This window comes from Nycticebus coucang, chromosome 12, assembly GCF_027406575.1.
Source record: "Nycticebus coucang isolate mNycCou1 chromosome 12, mNycCou1.pri, whole genome shotgun sequence".
Taxonomy (NCBI): Eukaryota; Metazoa; Chordata; class Mammalia; order Primates; family Lorisidae; genus Nycticebus; species Nycticebus coucang.
The window spans coordinates 96920319-96941780 of NC_069791.1; the positions used below are offsets into that span (position 1 = coordinate 96920319).

Here is a 21462-nt window from a genome sequence, read left to right on the forward strand (position 1 = left end):
TAGTCCCAGCTTCTGGGGAGGCTAAGGTGGGAGGATTGCTTAGCCTAGAAGTTCAAGGCTTCAGTGAACTATGATATGCCACTGCACTCCAGCCCAGGCAACAGAGTGACAGCCTGAGACCCTCAAAGAAAAAAAAAACACTAAATAATACAAATGAAGCTTACTGTGTTGCACACCCATGAGGGGATCGAGAACTTTGTTGAATGTATGAGTCAGGCAAGGATCCAGAGACCTCTGGCCTGAGATCTGGGGAATGTGGACTGAGCTCCAGGCTAGGTGTTATCCCAGCCCCACTTGTGTGATCCTGCTGAAGAGCTGCCTTCCCTGAGTAGGTCTGGAGGCTGCAGCTGGAGCTGATAGGAAGGGGTGGGCAAGGGCAGGGTGAGCCTGGTGACTACAGACATCCCTCACTTTGTGATTTTTTGTAGCCCAACGCCAGGAGCTGCCTGGCATCTACTTTGCCATGCTTACACCATACACATCACCCTCCTTCCAACCCTAGTCAGTGCTGGCTACTGGTAGGTTCTTGGGCTCTCAGGAGGGATAGCAGACACTGTATATCGCATATCATTATTATACTTGTGGAGGCCAACTTGGGCTTGGTGACAAATGCCTGGGGCAGAGCCACTATGTGGGGTATGGATGAAATGCCAGCAGCCCTTTGTTTTTTTGTTGTTTTGTTTTGTTTTTGAGATAGTCTCATTATGTTGCCCAGGGTAGAGTGCCAGCCAACTCTTAACTGTTGGGCTCAAGCGATCCTCCTGCCTCAGTCTCCCAAGTAGCTGAAACAACAGGCGCGTACCACAACGCTGGGCTATTTTTTCTATTTTCAGTAGAAATGGGGTCTTGCTCTTGATCAGGCTGGTCTGGAACCCCTGGGCTCAAGGGTTCCTCCTGTCTTGGTTTCCCAGACTGATGGGATTACAGGAGTGAGCCACCGCTCCGGGCCAGCGGCCCTTCTTTATTGGTAACAAAACTGGACCCTTGGGGAACCAAGGCCCTCCTCGGTTTCCTCTGCTCTCCTAGGCTCTAGTTTCTTTTTCCTCCTCCTTTGCCATATTTATGTAACAGGATGGGGAGGTCTGCGGGCGAGGGGCCCAAACACCACAAGTAGGTATTTGAAAAGTACGGCTGGGCCCGCGGCGGCATCCGTCAGGCGGCGACCACTGAACTAACGCCAAACTTTAGGGAACCACCTGAGAAGCGCAGAACTCGGCCCAGCACTTGCAGCGCGCGCTGCCCTGACCGACTTCCAGTCCCAGCATGCCGTGCGTGTGGGCGGGGCCTCCAGGGGTGGGGCGGGGCTTTTCTGCAGAGGCCCTGCTGCAGAGGTTAGCGGGAGGTAAGTGGCTGCTTGGTGGCTGAGACCCGCCAGCGTCGCCTCTGGCCTCCCCAACCACCATGGCCGAGCTGCCTCCCGACGTAGAGGAAGATGCCTGCCTGCCTGAGTACCGCCATCTCTTCTGCCCGGACCTGCTGCGGTGAGCGCCCGGGAGAACGTGTGTCCCGGGAGTCGACGTGGTGCAGGCCCCCAGGTGTGGGGCGGTAGGGGGAAGTTACATGTTTTCAATCGTGTCTCACTTGGCAACTCTCTGAACAGAGAATTTTTTTTTTAATCTTTTAAAAAATTTACTTGGTTTACCGGCCGGGCGCGGTGGCTCACGCATGTAATCCTTACACTCTGGGAGGCGGAGGCTGGTGGATTGCCTGAGCTCACAGGTTTGAGACTAGCCTGAGCAAGAGCTAGACCTCGTCTCTAAAAATAGACGGGCGTTGTGGTCCCAGCTACTCGGGAGGCTGAGGCAAGAGAATCGCTTGAGCCCAAGAGTTTGAGGTTTCGGTGAGCTATGACGCCAGGGCACTCTACCAAGGTCAACAAAGTGAGACTCTGTCTCAAAAAAAACAATTTTACTTGGTTTACTGAGTGCTCTATGAGCAGTATGAACAGAGAATTTTATTAATAAGTAGACCTTTGGGTCCTGAAGACCCAAAAGCCTAGGAATACTAGGTTTTAGAAAGCAGCTTTTCATTTCTTCCTGTGAAAGTAATACATGTTCTTTGTCAACAATTTAGACGGGTTGGAAGTGCCAGGTTCAAAGGGTCAGAGTCCTGTATGGCTACACACCTGCCCCCCTCAGTTAACAGTATCTTTTCAAAGAGCCTCCTTTTTTCTGCTTTCAGGGACAAAGTGGCCTTTATCACAGGCGGTGGCTCTGGGATTGGTTTCCGGATTGCAGAGATTTTCATGAGGTGAGCACTGCTTTGTCCGTGGTGACTCCCTGCTGGGTCCTGGGATCCTTGGACAAGATGCTGGTGGATAGTGGAACTCCTCTAGGGAGTAGGACAGTGGATGTCCCCACCTGCCCAGCAGGGTTCAGGTGCCTGCTAGGGGGTCTGGTGAGGGGTCAAAGATTGGCCTAGTGGGGAGGCTGGACTCTGGGGTCTCCTAGCAGCCAGTGGAGATTGTGTGGCTGTGGCTTTGCGGCCTCCTAAAGCCTCATAGAGCTGTCAGGATAGGTTGCATCAGGCCCCCATGCCATGCAAAGCACATGTCTACTGGTATACAAGTGCTATGGCCTCAGCCTAGGGTTAGCAACTTGTCACCTTACCTGACAGAGGCCCAGAGTTAGGCTAAGGCTGGGGGAAAGGAACCCTTTCCCTGTTCCCCCAAGCTCTCCCCTTAAATACCAAAGAGGTGAGTACCACAGGAAGGACTGGGGTGCTCTTCCATTCCAGGTGGACTGTTTTTAGAGCTGATGCTTTGTGCATGTTGCTTCTCCAAGAAGAGTCTAGCCATCTGTGTTTAGGGTCATTTGGAAGATTAGATGGATGAAGTGCCAGCAGCTCCCATAGGACCTGCTTGGCACGCAATAGCTGGCTTTGTTGTTACTGTGAGGCTGAGTTTGTCAGGGAGTGGGGCAGGGGAGGCATCTGGCTTCAGAATGGGTTTTCTGCTTTTCACTCCAATTCCATGGGGAGAAGGGAGCGCAGGCGTGTGGGGCTGAGCCAGGGGAATGAAGCAGACCCCTGGCAGATATCTGGGCTGGGCTGTCTCTGCAGTGCACAAGGTATTTAGGGTGGAGTTTGCATATCTGTGTGACTGGCATACCCTACATCAGAGGGCTCCAGCCCAGAAACCCTGGGGTGGGTAACAGTGGTGCTCAGTAGAGGTAACTCCAGAGTTGCTCAGCCTGTGCCCTCTGCCAGCCGTGCCTTTGGCCCTTGACTGGTACTTATGCCTAAGAAAGGCTAGGTGCGGTGGCTTACTCCTATAATCCTAACATTCTGAGAGGCTGAGAACAGGAGTTCGAGACCAGCCTGAGCAAAGCAAGACCCCATCTCTACTAAAAGAAAAACTAGCTGGGCATTGTGGCAGGTGCCTATAGCCCTAGTTACTGGGAAGACTGAGCCAAGAGGATCACTTGAGCTCAAGAGTTTGAGGTTGCTGTGAGCTATGATGCCACAGCACCCTACCCCAGGGCAACTGAGTGAGACTCTGTCTCAAAAATAAATAAATATATAAAAATAGAAAAACTAGCCAGGTGTTGTGGTAGATGCTTGTAGTCTCACCTACTTGGGAGGCTGAGGCAAGAGGATTCTTTGAGCACAGAAGTTTAAGGTTTGATGCCATAGCATTGACCAGAGTAAGACTCTCTCAAAAAAAAAAAAAAAAAAAAAAAATAGGCTCTGCACCCATAGCACAGTGGTAACAGCGCCAGCCCACATACATCGAGGCTGGCAGGTTCAAACCCAGCCTGGGTCAGCTAAACAACAATGACAACTGCAACAACAACAACAAAAAGTGTCTAGGCTTTGTGATGGGCATCTGTAGTCAAAGCTACTTGGGAGGCTGAGGCAAGAGAATTGCTTAAGCCCAAGTGTTTGAGGTTGCTGTGAGCTGTGACACCATGGCACTCAACTGAGGGTGACATAGTAAGACTCTGTCTCAAAAAACAAATCAAAAGGGCCAGGCACCGTGGCTCATGCCTGTAATCCTAGCAACTCTGGGAGGCTGAGGTGGATGGATTGCCTGATCTCAAATGAGACCAGCCTGAGCAAGAGCAAGAACCACATCTCTAAAAATAGCTGGGCGTTGTGGTAGTCGTCTGTAGTCCCAGCTACTTAGGAGGCTGAGGCAAGTGAATCACTTGAGCCCAAGAGTTTGAGGTTGCTGTGAGCTATGACATCACGGCACCCTACTGAGGGTGACAAAGTGAAACTCTGTCTCAAAAACACCCCAAAAAACAAAAAAACCCAAAACTTTTGCCTAAAACCTTGGGTGGATCTCTGCTTTGAGCACCTAGGCAGGAACATACTTGGGAGAGCCCTTCACTGTCCTCACACCTACCATCTGGTTTTGCAGGCATGGCTGCCACACAGTCATCGCCAGCCGGAGCCTGCCGAGAGTGTCAATGGTGAGTCTATCCTGTAGCCCTGTCTACTGGACACTATGTGGGCCACTGAGCTTGGGCTAGGAGGGTGGTAAGGCCCGGGGGATAGTGACAGCAAAACTTTATCCGGTCTTAAATACAGAGCTTTGTGGAAGTGATTAGTGGGTCCTAGGAGAGACCACCGTATTGAGAGATCTCTGGGCTCAGCAGGGTCTTTGACCTGGGAAGAGAGTGTTACCAGTGCCACCTGTGGTCTCTGGCAGCAGTGGGAGGTCAGCTGGAGCTGCTGTTGACCAGTGATGGTGGCATGAATGGAAGATTCTGGGCACAGTGAGGGGCGGGGGTGGGGGGCGGAGCAGATAGAGAGTGTGGGATGTCTTATGAATGCTGACCAGGCTTGTAGCCCCAGGGAGTGGTGATTTGCAGGCTGGGCTTACCCAGAGTAGTGTCCAGCACCAATCCACAGTCCTAGTAGAATCTGGATATATCATCATCATCAACTCTGAAGAGTGTTCCTCCAGGCTGAGGCTGTTGAGTAGTCTATTCCTGACTTTCTGTCTGGCTTCTAGGCTGCCAAGAAGCTAGCTGCTGCCACTGGCCAGCGATGCCTTCCTCTGTCTATGGACGTCCGAGTGCCCCCAGCCATCATGGCTGCTGTGGACCAGGCGCTGAAGGAGTTTGGCAAAATCGATATTCTCATTAACTGTGAGTCAGTGTTGAGCAAAGCTGGGGGGCTTCTAGCGATCAGCAATTTGGAGGCCCCAGAACTTTGGTCCTTGAGTGAGGTCTGTGCCAGAGAGCCCGGTGTTTCCCCTGGCATGGCTGCAGTCATTGCAGATACCTGAGGCCAAGACCCAGACTCTGCTTTTTCCAAGTGGGGTGAACACAGTCCCCATTCAAGCCTATGCCCCATGACTGCTGGGGTACTTTGTGTCCTGAAATTCTTCCTTTAAAGTAATAGACTTTTTTTTTTTTTTTTTTTTTAGTATACTGTAAGATTTATAGAATTGAGCAGATAGTACATGGAATTTCATATACCCACCCCCCAGAGTTTTCCTTACTAGTAACATCTTGCATCTCTTACAGTTGAACCAATATTGATATATATATTTTTTTCTGAGACAGAGCCTCAAACTGTCACCTTGGGTAGAGTGCCGTAGCATCATGGCTCACAGCAACCTCCAACTCCTGGGCTCAAGTGAGTCTTCTGCCCTCGCCTCCCAAGTAGCTGGGATTACAGGCGCCTACCACAATGCCCAGGTATTTTCTGGTTGTAGTCATCATTGGTGTTTGGCGGGCCAGGGCTGGATTCAAACCCGCCAGGCCAGCTCAGGTGTATGTGGCTGGCACCTTAGCCGCTTGAGCCATAGGCGCTGAGCCCAATATTGATATATTATTATTAACTATATTCCACAGTTTACGTCAGTGTTCGCTCTGCTGAGATTCCCTTTTAAAAGTACTTTGTATAGGGCGGCGCCTGTGGCTCAGTCGGTAAGGCGCCGGCCCCATATACCGAGGGTGGCGGGTTCAAACCCGGCCCCGGCTGAACTGCAACCAAAAAAAAAAAATAGCTGGGCGTTGTGGCAGGCGCCTGTAGTCCCAGCTACTCGGGAAGCTGAGGCAAGAGAATCGCTTAAGCCCAGGAGTTGGAGGTTGCTGTGAGCTATGTGATACCATGGCACTCTACTGAGGGCCATAAAGTGAGACTCTGTCTCTACAAAAAAAAAAGTACCCTGTATTAGGGCGGCACCTGTGGCTCAGTTAGTAGGGCTCTGGCCCCATATACCGAGGGTGGCGGGTTCAAACCCAGCCCCTGCCAAACTGCAACAAAAAATAGCTGGGTGTTGTGTTGGGCGCCTGTAGTCCCAGCTACTTGGGAGGCTGAGGCAAAAGAATCGCCTAAGCCCAAGACTTGGAGGTTGCTGAGAGCTGTGATACCACGGCACTCTAACCAGGGCGACAAAGTGAGACTCTGTCTCTAAAAAAAAAAAAAAAAAAACTACCCTGTATTAGTTTCTTGGACTCACAGAGTGCCATAACCTGTGGGGCTTAAGACAACAGAAACATATTCTCTTATAGTTCTGGAAGCTAGAAAAACTAAGGTCAAGGTGCCAGCAGAGCTATGCTTTCTCTGCAGCTCTGGGAAGAACCTCTTCAATGCCTTTGTCTCACCTTGTATTATGGACAGTCCTTCAGTTGTAGACGTATCAGTCTATTCCCTGCCTCTGTCTCACATGGTCTGTGTCTCTGTCTTCTTTTCTTATGAGGGTACCAGTCATTGGATTTAGGGCTCACTCTAATTCAGTGTGACTTCATCTTAACTTGATTACATCTGCAAAGACCCCATTTTCAAATAAGGCCACATTCACAGGAACCAGAGGTCAGGACATCAAGGACATCAGCATGTCCTTTTTTTTTTTTTTCAGGCGGAGTCTCACTATATCACCCTTGATAGAGTGCTGTGGCATCACAGTTCACAGCTACCTCAAACTCTTGGGCTTAAGCTATTATCTTGCCTCAGCCTTCCAAGTAGTTGGGACTATAGGTACCTGCCACACACTCAGCTATTTTTTTGTTATTGTTTAGCAGGCCCCGGCCGGGTTTGAACCCACCAGCCCTGCTGTGTGTGGCCAGCGCCCTAACCACTGAGCTATGGGCACCAATTCACATCAGCATGTCTTTTGGGGGACACAGTTCAACCTATGACATCCTGTCTGTACTCTGTCCTTCAGGAATTTATTCAATCACAAGGGTCACTTTCTCTGTCTAGCTTAGAGTACCCTGAGGGTCCATATGTTTTACCTGCTCACAGGGTCTCTAGGTTCCCTTCTGCACCCTCCCATGAGGGCCATTGCTTAGCTAGAGTCCCTTTCCCTGGTACCCCAGCACCACCTTCTGTCTATATTCTGCAGGTGCAGCTGGGAACTTCCTGTGTCCTGCCAGTGTGTTGTCCTTCAATGCCTTCAAGACTGTGATGGACATTGACACTGTTGGCACCTTCAATGTGTGTCGTGTGCTCCATGAGAAGTTTTTCCGGGTAGGTGTCCTTCCACCCAGTGTCTCCTACCTTCTAGTGGCCTGCTCACTGATTGCTGCCCCTGGTGTGTTGCAGGACCATGGAGGGGTGATTGTGAATATCACTGCAACCCTGGGTAACCGTGGGCAGGTGCTCCAGGTGCATGCAGGCTCAGCCAAGGCAGCCATGGGTATGGATACTGGGCCTGCCACCTGGGTTCTCCGAGGGCCCCACTCCTAACCACCCCTATAGGCCAGCAGTTTCAAGGAGAGGCTGAATCTAGCTATGAGGACCAGGGAGGCCTGACCTTGGCCCTGGGCCCCACCCCAGAAGACAGATTGGTCCTGCATTCTCCACTCACATTCGTCTTCCTTCTGTATAGATGCAATGACGAGGCACTTGGCTGTGGAGTGGGGCCCCCAGAATATCCGTGTCAACAGCCTTGCCCCTGGTCCCATCAGCGGCACAGAGGGGTTCTGGCGACTGGGTAAGGAAGGCTCTTGGGGAGACCTGGCCTCCCTTGGGCCTTTTCTGGGGCACAGGCTGCCCCTCAAAGCTTCTAGAACCTTGGAAGGTGCATGTTGAAAGCCTGTGCTGGTCCCTCAGCTACAGGGCTCAGTCTGCTAGGCCTGGTGATATTTGAAGGCTTCCTGCTGCTCTCAGATGTGGCTTAGGGAAGATGCTGGCTGTGGGGTGCTGAGATGCTGGGTTTACGAGGGGCCTGAGCCTCCTGTTGCCCTCCAGGTGGCTCCCAGGCCAGCATGAACACAAAAGTCCTTGCAAGCCCCCTGCAGAGGTTGGGGAACAAGACAGAGATTGCCCACAGTGCGCTCTACCTGGCCAGCCCACTGGCATCCTATGTGACGGGTGCTGTGCTGGTGGCTGATGGTGGGGCATGGCTGACATTCCCAAATGACATCAAGAAGCTGGCGAATTTCACATCCTTCTCTGCTAAGCTCTAGGTGAGGTGCTAACCCTGGGTCCTGGGGTTAACCTGTGTCCTTGGTACTCCTGGCCTTGCCCTGCTGGAGAGTAGTGGGTGGCTCCCTTGTCTCCATCCTTCCTGCCCCTTCTTGGCTGCATGTCAGATGCTACCCACTGGACAGACAGGGCTGACAGGCTGTGTAGGAGGTAGCTCTATGACCTAGGCTCTGCTGGCATTTCTGGCAGTTACTGGAAGACTAAGGCAGAGAAAGTATCTGAAGGGAAGCTGCCCTCAGCCTTCTTCTGAGCTTGAGGACACCTTCTGGGCACCTGCCCCCAGTGGTGCACATTCAAGCCTAACACCTTCCTCTAGGGGGCACGCTATCTTCACATTCTCCCTTCCAATGGCCCTACCTAGGTAACTGCCCATGCTGGCATCTGCCTGAGGGCCAGCTAGGGATGGGGACGTAGCCAGGTTGCTGGGGTGTCTCCTGCCTGCCCAACTCCAGCCCTGGGCTAGTCTCCTTCCTCCCTGTGTGTGTGCATTGGGCATCCTTGGTCATTCCCACTGCCTTAGATGGAGGGTATGGTACAATCCACGCCTCCTTTCCCCTGCCTCACTCCTGGCCTGGGGATCTCTGTCCTCAGAAGTCAAACCAGAGAGGAAGGAAAAAGATGATTAAAAAGAATCACTGGAGGCCAGGCACCGTGACTCACACTTGTAATCCCAGTACCCCGGGAGGCTGAGGTGGGAGGATCCCTTGGGCTCAGGAGTTCGAGATCAGGCTGAACAAAATTGAGACCCAGTCTCTACTAAAAATAGAAAAAAAAAAAATAAGCCAGGTATTGAGGCGGGTGTCTCTGGTCTATTTGGGAGACTGAGGCAGGAGGATTGCTTGGTGTGTGAGGTTGCTGTCAGCTAGGTTCATGCCATGATACTCCCTTGACAACAGAGTGACACTGTTTTAAAAAAATAAAAAAGAATCACTGGTAATCCTGTCACTTAGAGGGATTTTGTTTCCTTCCTGCCTATTTTCTGTGATGTTTAGAACACTCTTTCCGGCTCGGTGCCTGTGGCTAAAGTGGCTAAGGCACCAGCCACATACACCAGAGTTGGTGGGTTTGAATCCAGCCCGGGCCTACCAAACTACAATGACAACTACAACCAAAAAATAGCCAGGTGTTGTGGCAGATGCCTGTATGTAGTCCCAGCTACTTGGGAGGTTGAGGCCAGAGAATTGCTTAAGCCCAGGAGTTGGAGGTTGCTGTGAGCTGTGATGCTATGGAACTAACTGTACCCAAGGCGACAGCTTGAGGCTCTGTCTCAAAAAAAAAAAAAAAAAAAGAACACTCTTCCCACCTGATGCCTGATACTCAGAGAGTGCACATGCTCCTTTGCAGGAGGCAACCTGTTCACATCTGGCCTACTCTGCCCACCCACTGGTTGCTGCTCTCCTTGGGTTGGTCACTACTTTGCCTTTCTTCCTCTGTGAACATACCCGCAGCCCCTCTGCACACAGCAGAGGGTGAGCAGGAGGCCAGGGTGGGGGAGATGTGGCCTACTATGGGCCTTGTGGTCCCCAGTCTGTTTTTCCATACTCTCACCTCACCACTGCCCCAAACCCCAAATGTGCGCAGGCTTTACTTTCTGAGAAACAGGAGAAACGTTTGCCCCTTATAGTTTCACTCTTGGCCCATTTGTAAACATGGTATTAAGCTTACAGCTGTTGAGTCAGCTTTAGGGGTACTGCATTTCAGCACATGCTCCTCACCTGTGTGGAGTGGACATTGTTGCCCCGTAAGGCAGTGTCAGAGCTGTGTGCACTGATTTGCCAGCAGCAGCAGCTCTGTGATGACCAAGCTGCAGTTAAAGCTTAGCCGAGGTCTTATTCCTGCCCAGCACCAATGGCCATGGCACACCTGGTGTCCAACTTGTTCAGCCTTCTTGGAGAGTCCAGATGTAGCCTCTCTGGGGCCTTAGCAACATAAATGATTGAAAACTTACAGCCACAGGCAACACCAAATGTTCTGGTTCACCCTGAGCATAGAATCAGTAGGACTGACAGTTAACACCTACCTAAGTGCACCATCTGTGGAAATGAGTCACGCGATCTTGCCCTGAAGCCTGTCTTGAGTATCCCCTTACCGCTACAACCAGTCCCTGTTGTCTTTGCAGTCTGAGATGCACAGTTGAGGTGGAAATGTGCAGCAGGGAATTCAAGCTGAGGAAAAACAGCCACCTGCCAGGACCCTGGGATGCTCACCCCTGGGTCTGAGGCAGGTGCTCTAGGATGAAGCCTTTCAGTGCAGACAGATTGCATGGATGTGGCAGTCATTTTGGCTTAGTTCACCAGCCCAGGGTCCTTGGTTATAGGCATACCCAGCAGGTGTCACTTGCCTCACAGTGAAGCTAGGAAAGACAAGTGACAGAGCAAGGAAAGACAAGTGACAGAGCAAGAAGGACCAGGTGTGTACAGTGAGGATGGACAGTGGCACTCCGGCCTATGGAGCTGTTGCCCTTGGTGGTGGCATTTATACCACAGTAATTAGGTGTGTTGGCTCACACCTGTAATCCCAGCACTCTAGGAGGCTGAGGTGGGAGGCTCCCTTGAGCTCAAGAGTTTGAGACCAGCCTGAGCAAGAGTGAGACCCCGTATCTACTAAAAATAGAAAAGTTAGCTGGGCAGGTGGCAGTGCCACTATTGTGGCAGGTGACTATAGTCCCAGCTACTTGGGAGGCTGAGGCAAGAGGATTGCTTGAGCACAGGAGTTGGAAGTTGCTATGAGATATGACATACCCAAGGCACTTTACCTAGGGCAACAGAGTGAGACTGTCTCAAAAAAAAAAAAAAAAAAAGTTTCCATTCACATCAACAATTTCTTCAAATATGCCATAATTATCTTGAAAATACAGAAAATGCCAGGTTTCCTGAAACGAAAGGTAATTTTTTATATGTGAACCTTGGTCAGAGAATTTTCTGAAACTTTACCTGTGGAAGCTGCCAACTCTGCCAACACTTGACCTTACCCCTTTGGTAAGGGTGAAAGTTTTTAACTTTGGTCCTTTGAAAACTATGTATACACCTGGTGCAGTGGTTCACACCTATAATCCTAGCACTCTGGGAAGTTGAGGCAGGTGGATCTCCTGAGCTAGGAGTTCAAGACCAGCCTGAGTAAGAATGAGACCCCATCTCTATGTCTTTTTTTTTTTGGCCAGGGCTGGGTTTGAACCCGCCACCTCTGGCATATGGGACCGGCACCCTACTCTTTGAGCCACAGGCACCGCCTGAGACCCCATCTCTAAAAAAGATCCAGGCTTTGTGGTGGGCACCTATAGTCTCAGCTACTCCAGAGACTGAGGCAGGAGGATCATGTGAGCCTAATAGTTTGAGGTTGCTATGAGCTGTGCCGCCATGGTACTCTATTGAGGGTGACAAAATGAGACCCTTGCCTCAAGAAAAAAAAGGAAACTGCATAAAAACATCAGCCAAAACAGGGTGAGAAGCCATGAGATGGCAACCATTCGAGGTGTGAGATTCAGCCCGTCTGTCTTCACTGATGTGTCCAGGACCTAATGCACATTTTATTTATTTATTGAGATAGAGACTCACTTTGTCACCTTTGGTAGAGTGATGTAGCATCATAGCTCACAGCAACGTCAAACTCTTGGGCTGAAGTGATCCACTTTCTCAGCCTCCCGAGTAGGTGGAACTATAGGCATCCACCACAATGCCCAACTATTTCTTAGAGATGGGGGTCTCTGGTTCAGGCTGTTCTCAAACTAATGAGCTCAGGCAATCCACTCACCTTGGTTTCCCAGAGTGCTGGGATTACAGGCGTGAGCCACCATACCTGGCCAGATGCACATTTTTTTGTTTTTTTTTTGAGACAGAGTCTTGCTTTGTTGCCCTCGGTAGAGTGCTGTGATGTCACAGCTCACAGCAACCTCCAACTCCTGGGTTTAGGTGATTCTCTTGCCTCAGCCTTCCAAGAAGCTGGGACCACAGGCGCCTGCCACAACACCCAGCTATTTTTTTGTTGCAGTTTGGCCAGGGCTGAGTTTGAACCCGCCACCCTTGGTATATGGGGCCGGCTTCCTACTCACTGAGCCACAGGCGCCGCCCGCAGATGCACATTTTAAAATGTGTTGGGCATGTCTCAGCATCTGTAGCTCAGCAGCCAGGGCACCAGCCACATACACCAGAGCTGGCGAGTTTAAACCCAACATAGGCCTGCCAAACAAGACAACTATAACCAAAAAAAAAGATAGCTGGGCGTTGTGGCAGGTGCCTGTAGTCCCAACTACTTGGGAGGCTGAGGAAAGAGAATTGCTTAAGCCCAAGAGTCTGAAGTTGCTGTGAGCTGTGATGCTACCTCACTCTACTTAGGGCACCATAGTGAGACTCTGTCTCAAAAAAAAAATAAAATAAAACGTGTTGCACGGCCAGGCACAGTGGCTCATGCCTGTAATCCCAGCACTCTGGGAGGCCAAGGCGGGTGGATAGCTTGAGTTCATGGGTTCAAGACCAGTCTGAGCAAAAAGTGAGACCCCCATCTCTACTAAAAATAGAAATACTGAGGCAGGAGGATCATTTGAGCCCAAGAGTTGGAGGTTGCCATGAGCTATGATGCCACAGCATTCTGCCCAGAAGTACAGCTTGAGATCCTGTCTCAAAAAATAAATAAAAATAAAAAAATAGGCTTAGCACCTGTAGCTCAGTGGCTAGGGGACCAGCCACATACATTGGGGCTGGCAGGTTCAAACCCAGCACCGGCCTGCCAAACAACGACAACTACAACCAAAAAATAGCCGGGCATTGTGGTGGGCACCTATAGTCCCAGCTACTTGGGAGGTTGAAGCAAGACAATTGCTTAAGCTCAAGAGTTTGAGGTTACTGTAAGCTGTGGCACCACGGCACTCTACCAAGGGCAACATAATGAGACTCTCTCAAAAAAAACAAAAAACAAAAAGATATGGCACAGCACCTGTGGCTCAAGCGGCTAAGCCGCCAGCCACATACACCTAAGCTAGTGGGTTCGAATCCAGCCTGGGCCTGCCAAACAATGATGGCTGCAACCAAAAAATAGCTGGGTGTCATGGTGGGCACCTGTAGTCCCAGCTACTTGAGAGGCAGAGGCTGGAGACTCACTTGAGCCCAGGAGTTGGAGGTTGCTGTGAGCTGTGATGCCACAGCACTCTACCCAGGCTCTAAAAAAAAAAATAAAAGTTGTGGGCTCTGTGCCCATAGCACAGTGGTTATGTCACCGGCCACATGCATTGAGGCTGGAGGGTTTGAACCCAGCCTGGACCAGCTAAACAACAATGACAATGACAAATGCAACAAAAAAATAGCCAGGCCTTGTGGCCCATGCCTGTATTACCTGTTACTCGGGAGGCCGAGGCAAGAGAATTGCTTAAGCCCAAGAATTTGAGCTGTGACAGTTGAGTTTGAGGTTGTTGTGAGCTGTGACACCACAGCACTCTACCGAGGGTGACATAATGAGACTTTGTCTCAAAAATAAAAAATAAAAAGATAAATAAAAAGTGTTGTGGTAGGATGGGCCTGGTGGCTCATGCCTGCAATCCTAGAACTTTGGGAGGTCAAAGCAGGTGGATTGCCTGAGCTCACAAGTTTGAGATCAGCCTGAGCAAGATCAAGACCCCATCTCTAAAAAGTAGCCTGCGTTGGGCGGCACATGTGGCTCAGTGAGTAGGGTGCTGGCCCCATATACCAAGGTGGCGGGTCTGAACACACCCTAACAGGGTATGTTCATCTTTGTAGACACAGAAAGCAAAGAAAACCTTAGAATTGCCTAAGTAGGGCAGCGCCTGTGGCTCAATGAGTAGGGCGCTGGCCCCATATACTGAGGGTGGCAGGTTCAAGCCTGGCCCTGGCCAAACTGCAACAAAAAGTAGCTGGGGATTGTGGTGGGTGCCTGTGATCCCAGCTATTTGGGAGGCTGAGGCAAGAGAATCGCCTAAGCCCAAGAGCTGGAGGTTGCTGTGAGTTGTGACACTACAGCACTCTATCAAGGGCAATAAAGTGAGACTCTGTCTCTTAAAAAAAAAAAAAAGTGGCAGCACCTGTGGCTCAAAGGAGTAGGGCACCAGTCTCATGCCAGAGGTGGCGGGTTTAAACCCAGCCCTGGCCAAAAACTGCAAAAAAACAAACAAACAAACAAAAACGAATTGCCTAAGTAAACAGTGCTAATTATTTGGGGGTGTTCCTCTCTGTCAACTTCTGTGGCTCAGGTATCTTGTGCCTGGTATACGCTACAAGCCCTGGCACCCACAGTCTCTCCCAGCCAGTGAGCTTGGCTCTCTCCTGACATGTGTCTCCCCCACCTCATTTTCCTCTTTTCTTCCCAGCCCTGGCACTGTGATATGTACCTCCTGGGGCTTGGCCACACCAGTGGGGGCATGGGACACAGTCTGTGGGTGACCTTGTTTGCACATTTGTCCACCTACCAGTACACACGTGCACCTGCTCTGTTAGGGGTGCTGAGGCCCCAGAAGTGAGCATGTGCTACCCTCCTGGGGACGGGCTTCTCTCTGCTTTGCCTGTGGAATTGCTGTGGAGTAAAGGCAGGGAGAGCAAAACAACGAGTCTCCAAGAACCTCCTCAGTCATGACATTTCGAGGCTCAGCAGAGGTTCCTCTGTCCCCCACATCATTTTGTCCTTATCCTTTGGGACAGATCAAGCCTCCCTTACACCAGTCAAGCCCCTACCCTGGGCTGCATGTGGAAACAGTGAGGGGTTTTGTGTTGTCCCTGGCTCCTACCAAGCTCAAAAATGCTGCAGTGAGGCAGCCATGTCCTCCCAAGCAAGGAAGGTGGGTCCTCCAGGGTAAGGGGTTAACAGTTGGCCTCAGCTCTGGAGTAGGCACAGGCCCTTGGCAGATATCAGGTGGTTCTTGTTGGACATCTGCCATAGAAACCCCATCCTAGCACTTTGGAAGATCAAAGCTGAGGATTGCTTTAACTCATGAGTTCCAAGACCAGACTGGGCAAAAGCAAGACCCCGTCTCTACTAAAAAAAAGCTGGGCCTATAGTCCCAGCTACTTTGGAGGCTGAGGCAGGAGGATTGCCTGAACCTAGGAGTTTGAGGTTGTTGTGAGCTATGGTGACATCATTGTACTCTAGCCAGGGCAACAGAGTGAAACTGTCTTGAAGAAAAATAAAAAAATTAAAGCTTACCAAAAAAAAAAAAAAAAAAAATTAAAGCTCACTAACTAGATACTAGAGGATCACTCAAGGCCAGGAGTGTGAGCTTGCTGTGAACTAGGCTGATGCCATGGCACTCCAGCCTGGGCAACAGTGAGACTCTATCTCAAACAAACAAACAAAAAAAATTAACTTTTAGGGGCGGCACCTGTGGCTCAGCGGGTAGGGCGCCGGACCCATATACCGAGGATGGCGGGTTCAAACCCAGCCCCGGCCAAACTGCAACCAAAAAATAGCCGGGAGTTGTGGCGGGCACCTGTGGTCCCAGCTACTCGGGAGTCTGAGGCAGGAGAATTGCCTGGGCCCTGGAGTTGGAGGTTGCTGTGAGCTGTGTGACGCCATGGCACTCTACCAAGGGCGATAAGTTGAGACTCTGTCTCTACAAAAAAAAAAAAAAAAAGTTAACTTTTAGGTCTTCCACCATCACAATTTTTACACAATGGGAAGTAGACTGATGTGAACTAGACTTTGATAGGCAGCTAAGAAGGGAGGTCTGCACCCTGCAAACCTCTCCTCTTCAGACTGGCCACCCTATCTAGCTTGGGCCTGTGGGAGATGTGGTGAATACAGATGGCGTCTCTGAAAATCTGCAGTCACAGTGGGGATAGAGATGGCTGTGTTATCAAAGGAAGACATGAAGCAGGTGCTAGCAACTTCAGAGTGAATCGTTAAAATAAGAACATCTTTTTGTTGTTGTTGCAATTTTTGGCTGGGGCTGAGCTTGAACCTGCCACCCTCAGCACATGGGGCCAGCACCCTACTCCTTGAGCTATAGGTGGCACCTTTTTTTTTTTTGAGACAGTGTCTTACTTTGTCACCCCCAGTAGAATTGCCCTGGTGTCATATCCACAGCACCTCCCTTGGGCTCAAGCGATTCTCTTGCCTCAGCCTCCTGAGTAGCTGGGACTACAGGCGCCCGACACAATGCCTGGCTATTTTTAGAGATGGGGTCTTGCTCTAGCTCAGGCTGGTCTCGAACCCATGAGCCCAGGTGATCCACCAACCTTGACCTCCCAAAGTGTTGGGATTACAGGCATGAGCCACTGTGCCCAGCTAAAATAGGTAAATCTTTTTTTTTTTTCTTTTTTATTAGTTATCTCACTTTGTTGCCCTGGGTAGAATGCTGTGGCATCATATCTCACAGCAACCTTTAACTCTTGGTCTCAAGCGATTCTCTTGCTTCAGCCTCCTGAATAGCTGGGACTACAGGTGCCTGCCTCAACACCTGGCTATTTTTAGAGATGAGGTCTTGCTCTTGCTCTGGCTGGTCTCAAGCCCGTGAGCTCAGGCCATCTGCCTACCTTGGCCTCCCAGAGTGTTAGGATTACAGGCTCGAGCCACTATGCCCGGCCTTACAATAAAAAAAAAATTTAAAACTTCAACTGAGGGGCAGCGACTTGGCTCAGTCGGTAAGGTGCCGGCCCCATATACCGAGGGTGGCAGATTCAAACCCGGCCCCAGCTGAACTGCAACCAAAAAATAGCCGGGCGTTGTGGCGGGCGCCTGTAGTCCCAGCTACTCGGGAGACTGAGGCAAGAGAATCGCTTAAGCCCAGGAGTTGGAGGTTGTTGTGAGCTGTCTGATGCCATCCATGGCACTCTACACAAGGGCCATAAAGTGAAACTCTGTCTCTACAAAAAAAAAAACTTCAACTGAGCCAGGAGTTAAATGGCAACTTACAAACTCATGTTCTAGTTTTACTCTAAGAAATGTACTTTACCAAATTTGAAGATGAAAATAAAAGTCCCCCCCTACTGAATAAAATGTTGGTAAACACCAGTGAGGCTCTGTGCTGTCTTCTGCTGGGGATCACTGGGGAGTATGATCTGGTCCTAAATTTGACTTTTTTTTTATTGTTGGGGATTCACTGAGGGTACAATAAGCCAGGTTACACTGATTGCATTTGTTAGGTAAAGTCCCTTTTGCAATCATGTCTTGCCCCCAGAAGGTGTGGCACACACCAAGGCCCCACCCTTTTTTTTGAGACAAAGCCTCAAGCTGTCGCCCTGGATAGAGTGCCGTGGCGTCACAGCTCACAGCAACCTCCAACTCCTGGGCTTAAGTGATTCTCCTGCCTCAGCCTCCCAAGTAGCTGGGACTAGAGGCACCCACCACAACGCCCAGGTATTTTTTGGTTGCAGCCGTCATTGTTGTTTGGCAGGCCCAAGCTGGATTTGAACCTGCCAGCTCAGGTGTATGTGGTTGGCACCTTAGCCGCTTGAGCCACAGGTGCCGACCCCCTAAATTTCACTTCTTGCCAAGTTTTCTTACTGAATACAAATTTTAATCTAGTTTTCAAAGTGGTAAATTAAAAATATTTGGCAGGTGGTTTTTGTTTATACGCACGTAGCTTTATTGAGGTATAATGACACAATGAAGTGCACACATGTAGAGTGTGTAATTTGATGAATTCTAACAGGACTGTACCATCAAGCCCTCAGTGCATGAGGGTGCTCAATACCTGCTGGGTGCTTCCTGTCCCTGGTGACTCCGCCCTCTCTCCTATCACTGACCCTAAGTGACTACCTATCTGCTCTCTTTCGATACAGGTTAGTTTGCATTTTCTAGAATTTTACATGAATTGAATCAGGTAATACCAGCTTTGACAATTAAGTTTGAGAACTCATCCTTGAACAAATGCTACATGTCTTTGTTAAATATCACTATGGTCACCTTTGAAGTACTCCCATTGGAAAGCTACGTGCCAATGCCAGGGCCTAGTCTACCCTTGAAAGCAATTTTGGAACTCTTTTTCTGGAATCCTCATCAGAGCTGTTGTAGGAGGTCTGACAATGAAGTTCGAGAACTCATCCTAGAAAAAGTGCTACATGCCTCATTGTTAACAATTATCACGTTCACTAGATGGCCAGCAGGTGTACTTCAAAGGTCACTGTAATGATACTCAACAATGAAGTATGTAGCACTATTTCTAAGATTTTTTTTTTTCTAGGATGAGTTTTTGAACTTCATTATCTGATCTTGTACTTTTTTTTGGTCTGGCTTCCTTTGTTGAACATTATTCTGAGATTCATACATAATACTGTATGTATCAATAGTTCATTCCTTTTTATTGCTGAGCTACATGTAGTCCATGGTACAGCCATACCAATTTGCTGGTTCATTTACCTGTTGATAAGCATTTAGGTTGTTCCCAATTTTAAGCTATTACAAAACCACTATGAACATTCACTAATGAATCTTTGCAAAGATGTGCCTTCATTTCTCCAGGGAATGGCAGAGGAATGATAGGGTGGGTGGGCTTAAATAATTCTCTTGCCTCAGCCTCCCAAGTAGGTGGAACTATAGGCACCTGCCACGATGCCTGGCTATTTTTTTTTTTTTTTTTTTAAGAGATGGGATCTTGCTCTTGATCAGGCTGATCTTGAACCTAAGCTCAGGGCAATCCACCTGACTTGGCCTCACAGCCATTTCAAGAAAATTTATTATTATTTTTTTATTTTTATTGATTCAAGGTTTTATTTTTATTCAACTATAAGCAAACAGCAGAATTAACAAAACATTCAGCAACTCCAAACTGACTTTTCTCACCTAGTGAAGACTGAAAAATTTAATGGACACAGATTTAAGGATTCCTGATAAACTGTCAGCTGGCATTGCCACATGTCTGGACAGCCATGTCTCCATAGCAGCAAAGCCACTTTCCCTACAGATTCTTCCAGGATGGCTCTTTAAAGGGCCAGAGCAGGACACTGATGCCTATTAAACCATCTGAGATGTGCTGTGTTGGGGATCAGCCTCAATGCCAGCCTCTGGTTGTCTTGGTGAGACAGCACTGTGATGAGTCTCAGAGACACTGTCACACACAATTTTGGACTCAGGATCACAAACGCAGAGGCAACCAATCTCCCTGCCTGCCTTTTTTAAACCTCCCTTAAAGATTCTTTGATGCTTTGCTCTATTACCATAGACAATGGGTGTTTTTACAGGATTTTTTTCTTTAAATTTTGGCTTGTTCTTGTATTAATTTGATGACTCCTTCATAGTACCAAAGTGAAACTCAAATTTTATCAAAACACAAACTGGGGTTTGTGACTATTTAAAATTATAAGAATGGGGAGTAGGAAAAGTCACCCTAAAATACTCTCTGCTCAGATCTCACCTGTTTATGTGCAGGGGAGCAGGAAAGAGGAGAACTACATGCAACACAGAACTGGAGAACACTACTTGGGGCCTATGGAGCAGTTCACGCTCCAAGTTTTGCCCTACTTCCCAGATAGCTGCTTGTACAGTTTGGGCACATAGTCATCTCACTCAGCCTGGTAACATGTGCCAGCCACTGGGGCCCCAAGATGGTACTTTTTACGGAATGATGCCACCTTGAATTTGCCACGGTGGTCTTCAGATCAGTTGCTGAGAACAGGCTCATCACACTTAAGTGGCTTGTCCTGCTCATAAACCAGCCAGACATAGTGGTGGAGGCCTGTGCCCTTGGGAGGCCCTGAACCCACATAATCAGAGAGGACTGTGCCACTGCTGATGTCATTGCCCTTTATGTTGATCACCAGAAAATGGTACCATTCCCTGTATTTGGGATCCTTCCTGCTGGGTGCATCTGGGTCTGTCAGGACCAAGGTGTAGAGTTTACTTGGATCATGACCATCCCAGGTGGGTCTATTCTTTTTTTTTTTTTTTTTTTGGCCGGGGCTGGGTTTGAACCCGCCACCTTTGGCATATGGGACCGGCGCTCTACCCCTTTGAGCCACAAGCGCCGCCCCCAGGTGGGTTTATTCTTAACCTGAGTGGGTGTTAGCACTTTGCCCAGCTCGTCTACCACCGCCCCAGAGTAGGTGACCTGCATTGGGTGCTGAGGTTGCTCATCCACTTCCAGCAGGCTGAAGGGCCCAGACCACTTGCTGATGTCCACCAGCATGGCGGGCCGAGTGGGGCGTTCAGCCAAGAGGGCAGCGGAGGCAGCAGCCCTGGCGTCCACCAGCATTCCACAAACTGGCCAGAGCAGGAGCAGGCAAGGCAACCACGCGAGCGCTTGCGCTCAAACTGCTGTCCAGCCTGCCGAGCGCCCTCTGCCCTCTCCATTTCAAGAAAAATTGAAAACAAATTAATTAGTAGGCCAAGTATGGTGGCTCACACCTATAATCCTAGCACTCTAAAGAGGCTGAGATGGGATCAGCCTCAGCTGATCACTTCAGCTTAGGTGTTTGAGACTAGCCTAAGCAAGAGTGAGACTGTTTCTAGTAAAAACAGAAAAACTAGCTGAGCTTTGTGGTAGGTGCCGGTAGTCCCAGGTACATGGGAGGCTGAGGCAGGAGGAGCACTTGAATCCAGAAGTTTGAGGTTACTGTGAGCTATGTTATCACAGCACTCTGCTCAGCGCCAAAGAGTGAGGGACTCAGTCTCAAATAAAAAAAAAAGTAGTGATGTAAAATGGTGCAGCCCTTTGGAAAACAGGCTGGCAGTTTTTTGGAGTCAGAGTTTTTATTATGTCATCCCTCGGTAGAGTGCCCTGGCATCACAGCTCACAGCAACCTCAAACTGTTAGGCTTAAGTGATTCTCTTGTCTCAGCCTCCCAAGTAGCTGGGACTATAGGTGCCCACCACAATGCCTAGCTATTTTTTTTGTTGCAGTTGTTATTGTTGTTTAGCTGTCCTGGGCCAGGTTTGAACCCACCAACCTTGGTGCATGTGGCTGGTGCCTATCCACTGTGCTACAGGTGCCAAGCCTAATTAATTAATTATTATTATTTATTTTTTTCGAGACAGAGCCTCAAGCTGTTGCCCTGGGTAGAGTGCTGTGGCATCATAGTTCACAGCAACCTCCAACTCCTGGGCTCAAGCGATTCTCCTGCCTCCGCCTCCTGAGCAGCTGGGACTACAGGTGCCCACTACGATGCCTGGCTATTTTTTGTTGCAGTTTGGCCGGGCCCA

General features: G+C 49.6%; 1 protein-coding gene and 1 pseudogene across 2 annotated transcripts; one reads left to right on the forward strand and one right to left on the reverse strand.

Moving 5' to 3' along the window:
• The first annotated feature begins 1283 nt into the window (after positions 1 to 1283).
• Positions 1284 to 21440, forward strand: DECR2 (2,4-dienoyl-CoA reductase 2). 2 transcript variants are annotated; one of them, XM_053556911.1, is made up of 9 exons: positions 1284 to 1481; positions 2182 to 2250; positions 4364 to 4415; positions 4961 to 5096; positions 7304 to 7428; positions 7504 to 7597; positions 7790 to 7894; positions 8152 to 8369; positions 21298 to 21440. In XM_053556911.1, the coding sequence occupies exons 1-8, from the start codon at positions 1402 to 1404 to the stop codon at positions 8367 to 8369; spliced, it is 879 nt and encodes a 292-aa protein (XP_053412886.1). In that variant the 5' UTR covers positions 1284 to 1401; the 3' UTR covers positions 21298 to 21440. The 2 variants fall into 2 exon arrangements, with proteins under 2 accessions (XP_053412886.1, XP_053412887.1); XM_053556912.1 differs by lacking the exon at positions 21298 to 21440 and having other exon boundaries at positions 1399 to 1535; positions 8152 to 17964.
• LOC128562205 (phosphatidylethanolamine-binding protein 1-like) lies at positions 17984 to 21253 on the reverse strand (annotated as a pseudogene).
• Positions 21441 to 21462: the final 22 nt, after the last annotated feature.

Bases quoted from the DNA above. Each gene is read 5' to 3' on its own strand.
- DECR2 (XM_053556911.1), top strand. From the start codon at position 1,402: ATGGCCGAGCTGCCTCCCGACGTAGAGGAAGATGCCTGCCTGCCTGAG. The intron at 7,429-7,503 runs GTAGGTGTCCTT...GGTGTGTTGCAG, and splicing joins TCCATGAGAAGTTTTTCCGG to GACCATGGAGGGGTGATTGT. The intron at 7,598-7,789 runs GTATGGATACTG...CCTTCTGTATAG, and splicing joins CTCAGCCAAGGCAGCCATGG to ATGCAATGACGAGGCACTTG.